At 45.7% G+C, this 7,345-nt stretch overlaps 1 protein-coding gene across 2 annotated transcripts in view; it reads right to left on the bottom strand.

Annotated features, from left to right (window-relative positions):
* Positions 1-2,077: 2,077 nt before the first annotated feature.
* The window catches only part of LOC147605968 (serine/threonine-protein kinase PBL34-like), a 34,280-nt gene continuing 29,012 nt past the window's right edge, over positions 2,078-7,345 (bottom strand). For both annotated transcript variants that reach the window (XM_086792309.1, XM_086792310.1), the window contains 3 exons: positions 3,283-3,419; positions 3,079-3,202; positions 2,078-2,985 (listed from right to left, as the gene is read on the bottom strand). In XM_086792309.1, coding sequence (XP_086648435.1) covers positions 2,612-2,985; positions 3,079-3,202; positions 3,283-3,419 — 635 coding nt within the window. In that variant the 3' untranslated portion in view covers positions 2,078-2,611. The remainder of the gene's footprint in view (positions 2,986-3,078; positions 3,203-3,282; positions 3,420-7,345) is intronic.

Below are 7,345 nucleotides of genomic sequence, written 5' to 3'. Positions count from 1 at the left end.
GGCAAGTTCAACCGCTCTACAGAGCGGTTCCGGACAACGGTCTCCAACGCAAAAGGATGGTCATTGGATGCCCATGGATGGTACCTAGGAACATCACCATATCATGCTCACCTAGGAAAAATGAGATCCTGCTAGGCAGGATTGAGAAGAGCAGCAGTTAATGTGCATGGGGCGGGATGGTTGCTGATAAACTTGCTTGTTCCTTGTTCTTACTACTCGAAGCAACCCCAGCTAGAGGCCCAGGGCTGGCTATTGGAAAAGAAGCAAAGGGGAAGTCATGTTGACTAGAATGGCAACTCTATGGGCCGACTTTTGACGAGACTGAGCACATCCGAGTACCTCTGCTGCTCGCCCTCTGTAAAATGCGAACCATAAACAATCACCTCATCAAACATGACTACCAATCCAAGGCTCCTTTGGAGGCTGGAGCTCTTGCAGATAGGATGGCCACAAATCTGTAACAAGGGCAGCCATCTATTATTGAAAAATACAGGAAAAAGTGTCCAACTGCTCCTCCATCGCTCTCGTATATTAAAGGGCATGAAGCTTTAAAAGAAGCTAAATTGAAACTAGGGTGCAAAAGAAGACTTAACTCCACCTAGGCAGTACTATCCTCACACAAAGGCAAACCCTAACCAGCTAATCAACACTAGAATTTCTAGAAAAGAAATTTTAAAAGAACCCTGTGGTCTAAATACCAAATGCAAGGCTTATCAGAGAAATTCAATGACCAACGACCATCCTTTTGCAAGGCTTGTACACAGATTCAACGACATCCACATGCACATACAAATTCCTCTACTACTATAAACTGTAATACTTCTCCGAGCAAAATCTGTGTACAAGCCTGCCAAAGCTATGGCTGAAGGCTGAAAAAGAAGATTGCCTAACTTACAACCTGTAGAACCTCACTCTTTGGATGAATGCCAGCTGCCAACTGATGGGGATATTCCAGCTGCTATTTGCTTGCTGATATGCTGCAGTTCTGGGCTTCTCACTGCTGAGCGAGAGAGTGGATACCAAGGGAAGAAGCGAACAACAATGTTGAAGAAGAATGGGGGTGGAGGCAGTTTCAAATCAGCCCACAGTGTGCAAGTCGGCTCCATATACGCTGGTCAGGCTGCTCAAAACATGTTTTTTTCTTTCTAAGTTGTTTTGACCAGCCCTTGTTCACACACCGTGCACCCCCCACACTTGGACGCAGTGCTTTTTTACATCTGCCCAGCCTGCCTACGCTTGTGCATTGTGCGAACATTCCCCGGACCAGGTCTGGCCTGCACATGGGTGTGAATGGTCACCAAACACTTCATTATTGGGCAGCCTGTAAGTGATATATGCTGCCCGCCTGTTTCCCGTGACCAGGCACCATAACCCTATCTTGTCTGAGCAATCCAGACAATGTGTGAGCAAGTTGTGTCATAGCTCACCAATGAGGTAAGTGCAATCTAGGTTAAGAGGATCATCTTCTAGAGACCAAATCCTATGAAGATACCAAGAGAGAGAGAAAGAAAGGAAGGAATATTTATTAACATCTGATGGGGCAATTGATGATACAGTATGTAGGGTGAAGGGTGTGTGATGAATAGGGCATCTCTTGAATCCTCAAGGAAATATAAGAAAAACAGGAAGGAAAAAAGTGACAACCGTCAGCCATAACCAACAGCCAAGGTGGTCAATGGTGGAGCTATATAGCAGTCTGGTTACAAAGCAGTTGAGGACCTCATCATGCAAGGGGCGTGAGGGGGAAGGCATCCGGTGTGCCATGCATGGTGACAAGGACGTCTAGAGGTCACTCATTGCCTCGAGATGGCAATTGAAAATCCCAGTCGATGGGGTCTGTCTACTCGTGATCTGCTACGCAGTGTCTGTCTCTCCTGCTCATCACCCTAGCTCTGCAGCTCGGGATGTGCAACACCCTCAAACCATGATTTCAATTGTGACAACAATGTAAGATGAGAGAGCAGAAAGGCACTTCTCGAAGAACCTTTTCAAACACCTATTAAAACCTTGGAACAGAAAAATAACCGCGACACAATAGCAGCAGTTTAGAATGGAAACTTCAAGACCATCCAGCAAGTTCAAACAACAAGAGGACTGAATTCTTGAGATTGTAACTTCATTTAATAAGTACAAGGTTTTTATGATGGTGAATTGTTAGGTTACATCCCTATTGGTTTAGACATGGCTTTCGGCTGTACATGCTAAAAAAACAGAATAATGCTCCTCTTTCAAGACAACAACAAAAGAATGAAACCCCCTAAGAAGATTTTTAGAGCCCTAACTGCAACAGAAAGTCACTGGACAGCAAGCTAAGGAGACCACTAAGCAAATGTCTGGACAAAACACTTGTTCTGAACTTTTAGAGCTCAAATAACTAGGCTAATCAGAAAGCTGCTGCAGGTAAATAACCAGGCATCCCATCCTTCACATAAAACAATGACTATAAGTTGGGTGTACATATGTAGAAGGAAAGAATTTCTCGACACAAAATCATACTGTCCTATGATAAGCAGGCAATTCAAGTCACGTTGCCTGTGTGTACTTCACCAATCCTAGGTGACAGGTGTGCTAAAGACTGCTGATGGGGCCCATTCACATTTTGCATTGATTGTTACTGACTCCCAGTTTCAACCATTCCAGATCCTGCTACATACGTATAAGATGCACTGGCCATGTCTCTCATGTTCTGAAGAGGCTCCAATGTTTCTACCGCATCACTCATCAACGGCCTTGTTTTGGGATTTTGGCTAAGACAATGAAATGCTAAAGTAGCAGCTTTCTGAGCCCCTTTCACTGAGTACATTCCTTCGAGCCTGGGGTCAATTATTCGCAGCAATTTCCGCTTGTCACGAAGGTAGGAACGGGCCCACTCCACCAAATTGTGCTCTCCACTAGGCCTCGTTTTGTCGATCGATCGCCGACCAGTCAATAGCTCTAGAAGAACTACACCAAAGCTATAAACATCACTTCTTGATGTCAGATGGCCTGCTCACACAACCAACAGCCAAAATGGTCTCTTGTTAGCTGCCTAGCTTTGATCCACATAAACTTGTGCTTCAGATAAACAGCAGAACTCACCAGTCATGACATATTCAGGTGCAGCATAACCATGTGTCCCCATGACACGCGTCGATACATGAGTCTGATCACCCTCTGGCCCATCTTTGGCTAGTCCAAAGTCAGATAGCTTTGCTGTGTAGTCCTGCAGCAGAAGAATTCCACATGTAAGGTCTATCTGGTTGAAAGGCAAGAGCAGACAACTAGGAAATTTCTGGTGAGTACCGAGTCCACAAGTATGTTTGAAGTCTTGAAATCTCTATAAATCACCGATTTTTCTGCTCCATGGAGAAAGGCTAGCCCCTTAGCAGCACCAAGTGCAACCTTCATCCGTGTAGCCCATGATAGAGGCAGTGCTGCTTCTGGATAATGACAACAAAACAAGAGCAATTTTGGGACACTTTTACAGCTTTTAGTAGCAAGCCCACATTATTGACGTGCACATCGTGATGTACCCACACACTGCCAGGCCAGATAGGGCCAGACAAGCACCGTCCAGGGACACCAAGCAGCTTGGCGGGCAGGTCACAGGCAGCAGGCTGACCAGCATCACAAGGACCTAAAAAGAGGCACACCAGCTCCCTCACTCTCATCATTGTACTCTCCTTCCTTCACGTCTACAGAAGTTGTGACAGACATGGCTGACCAGCAGTGCTGTGTTTTGGGCAGCTAGGCCGACCAGAAGTGGGCGCCAAGTGTGAACAGCAGGGGTGGACAGGCCAGGTGTCAGTGGGCAGCCACATGTGTGAAAACGCTGGGCAATTATCATCATGGAGCAATGAACGAACTGGCCGACCAGTCCTACACCAGCCCCTCTCTTGCCCTAGAAAAGGAGTGTTTAGGTATTTTGTTCAAGCATCTCATGGTTCAGGAGCCTTGCCATCAGGATTGCAAGTACAAAGGCGAGTTGGAGGGCTGAGGAACAGATCTGCAGCTAGAGTTTTGGGTACAGAAAATTTGGGCCGATATCTATGGAAATCATCTTTTGGGTATCTTTTGGAAATAGGTTACACTAGATGTACCAACAATCATTGTAAATATTCACCATCAATAGAACAATTAGAGTAGGATACTTGTGAATGCTTGTGTGTGTTGAACTCTTTCGTTCATTCCATCTCTGTTCACACTTGCATTGTACGCGTAGTCTTACATTTTGGTATCACAGCCTCTAACCTTGATTCAACTAGATTTCTGCGCACGTGGTTCTCAAGTGCAAACAAGGTTTACCTTGAACAGCAAGCTCACTGCAGAGCTTGACCGGTGGATATGTGGGCACTATGGGCTAGCTTTTAAAAAAATTTAAAAACTTACCTGGCACCTTGTATGTTTGTTGTCTACCTGTTAGGGAAAGAGCCCTTAAAATCAGGAGTGCACATCTGGCTAGCCATCTGTAAAATTTTCTTGCCTGATTAGGGAGAGGCCCTTAGAAGTCTTGGGAAGAGTCGATTTGGGTAGCTTGCTGATCACAACTTTTCTCTCTCCTCGTGGCTTCGGAGAATTCTGAAAAGGAGATTTTGGCTGCTATGGAGCAGATAGCGGGGCCTTCCTATTCAGGGGATTGACAAGGAAAGTCGACATCAGTGTCACCATGACAGCTGGCATGAGGGATAGCCGTATGATCGCTATGCCCATTGTAGGATTCTTCGGATTATCGCCATCACCATGACTATAGTCTAGAACGGTGCAGGCACTATGAGTACATTCCATGGAGGTATCACAAGCACAAACATCACATTGGGGGGGCCTGAGTACAGACGGGAGGGGTGCCACGAGAGTCAGCATCAGAATTTTCAGGGAAATCATCACATGCAGTGAATGAGCAAAGCCGATTACAAACCAGGACCTATTAAGACCACCACGGGCAAGCTCAGTCCTTATAGGGGAGTGACACCCTTGTCACAAGCTGAGCCGCTTTAGACCATAAGCTTTAAAGCAGGAAGAGCTTTGCCCAGCACAAGACTGAGTTGCACGAGATCTAGGCTCGGTTCATGGACAGCCTCCAAGACTTCTGTCAATCAGTATTTGCAAAGCAGCATAGGATTTTTCACAGCCATCGGAGTAGTTAGTTGGAGAGTTTTCCGTTTCTTCACCGATTTTGGTGCTTGCTCCAACAAGATGGCACCACAGGAGGACATGTTAGTGGATGTGCTTCACCACAGGAGGCTGTAAAAGAGGGTGAGGTTTCAGTGGAGCCAGATTTGTCAGTAGTTGATTACACAGTGACTGGAGTGTTGTCTTTGGTGTATCACACGGTGTACTAGCAGGCACGAAAACTATGGTCTGAGCATATAGATAATAAGAGGCACTCGTGTATACAAGGTTGATGCAGCAATTTTGAGGAGCTTCATAGTTGTCTTCAACCCGTTTGATGGTTCAGCAGACGTTTGGTCCACATCGTCCTTGCGTTTGGCAATCCTCCATCAATCATCTTTACTAAGTTTTCTGCATTGTAAAGAAGTTCTCCAAAGCAAATAAAGCAAATACTCCTACTTGCAGGAGGGGGCCCTTAAGTGGGTAGATTGGGACCTGATGTGATGTCGTCTCTACATTCTCTCTCTCTTCAGCTATATCCCTATGAATAAAGATTAAAGTGGATTGCTTCATGCTCACTAACATAAAGGTATAAAAAGGTCTTGTTGTGCGTTACACGATCATACTGGTTGCATGTTACATTGGTATCAAAGCTTTTGGTTGCGACCCAACTTGACTACCTACAATGAGAACTGCATGAATGGTAGAACAAGGTCAAGAAAAAACCACCCAGCCATCCACCATAGAAAGAAGCTTCAAAGAAGGCATCACCGCAGAAGAAAGCGTCCACCACTGCAGAAGAAAGTATCCACGAAGACACAACAAAAGAAGAAACACTTCCTCAAAGCACTAACATTTTCCTTCAAGAGCTGATGGAACAAAACAGGCTACTCAAGTTACAACTACAGCAAGCAGAAGAAGCAAAAAAGCATAAAGAGCAACCTACAAAGCAAGGTCCCCAAATTTTCCAACACATGCTTCTTCTCATGGATCAACAAAGACAAAGGGAACTTGCTGAGGAACGAAAGATGGAGGAAGCCAAATGTAGGGATGTTGAAGACTGAAACTAGATAGAAAGCACAGCTTGGAGTATCAACATAATCTTGATAAGAAAGCCATGCAACTCCAGCATCAGCAATTAATAGCAACCTTGCAGGCCAGTCTCATGGCAACACCTCCCAAGTTGGCACCTGGTCCTAGTTCTTCCACCACCATCATTCGAGCTCAATCAAACTTTAGTATGATAGTAAGTGTGATCATTCTACATTCACACAATTTATACATAAATTTGTGTTGGCGTTGAAATTTGCCCCCCTTCTCTCCTTCGCTATAGCTTCTATCCCACATGTTGGGATTCGGTCTTCACGGCCCTCCTATATGGGGCACTATGCCCCGTGGTCTCCCTTATCTCTCACTTATGGTGGACACTGGGATTTGGGGGTGGGGAGCCCATTAGTCCAAGCTAAACCATCCGTCGTCCTCATCCGCAATGCTGGCAATTCTCCTAGGTGGCTTTCTGCATTTCTGATATGGTATTAGAGCCTGTTTGGCTCTTGGGCTCTTGCTTGGCTTCGCTCCTGCTTAGCATCGTTCGGGCACTACTGCTCGGCATCGTTCGGGCGTCTCTTTCTGGGGGGTGTTGGCATTGAAATTCGCCACCTTCTCTCCTTCGTTGCCATGTCAACAGCTTCTATCCCACATGCTGGGATTTGGTCTTCACAGGAATGGGTCTCCCATGCTAATTTATTTAACAAGGTCATAACCATGGCACAACAGTTGGGGAAGTCAGAAGAAGTTTAGTTGAAATAGTTTCTCAAGGGGTTGGATACGAACATCCGGTTTCCTTTACAGAATTTCGAGCCTCAGTCATATGGCCGGTCTTTGACTCTAGCTCTGAATCAGAAAATGATGTTGAACAGAGGCAAGTCCAAGCAAGTCTAGTCAAGCCCCAAACCCTGGCAGCAGCAACAGTCTTCATCCCAGCAGTCGGTAAGGAAACACAAAACAATAAAGATAATAAGGACGACAAGTCTCGGAGAAACTCAAGCGAAGAGAAAACCACAGAGACCAAGCCTAAAAAGATGTCTAAGGAGAAGGCCAAGGAGGGAATTACAGCCAAACGAGCAATAGCAATAACAGGCAAAGAACCGTTGTTTCTTCTCCCACCAAGTAGGCCATGGTAAGAAGGATTGCACCAAGTAGCAAGCTAAGCCACCAAAAAGCATCCTCCTCTACAGTGGCCCCACCACTAAATCTA

Source organism: Cibotium barometz, chromosome 58 (genome assembly GCF_041138505.1).
Source record: "Cibotium barometz isolate CiBa-2024 chromosome 58, ASM4113850v1, whole genome shotgun sequence".
NCBI lineage: Eukaryota > Viridiplantae > Streptophyta > Polypodiopsida > Cyatheales > Cibotiaceae > Cibotium > Cibotium barometz.
Note: the sequence above shows the minus strand (reverse complement) of the source record. Positions and strands in the feature narration are given on the sequence as shown.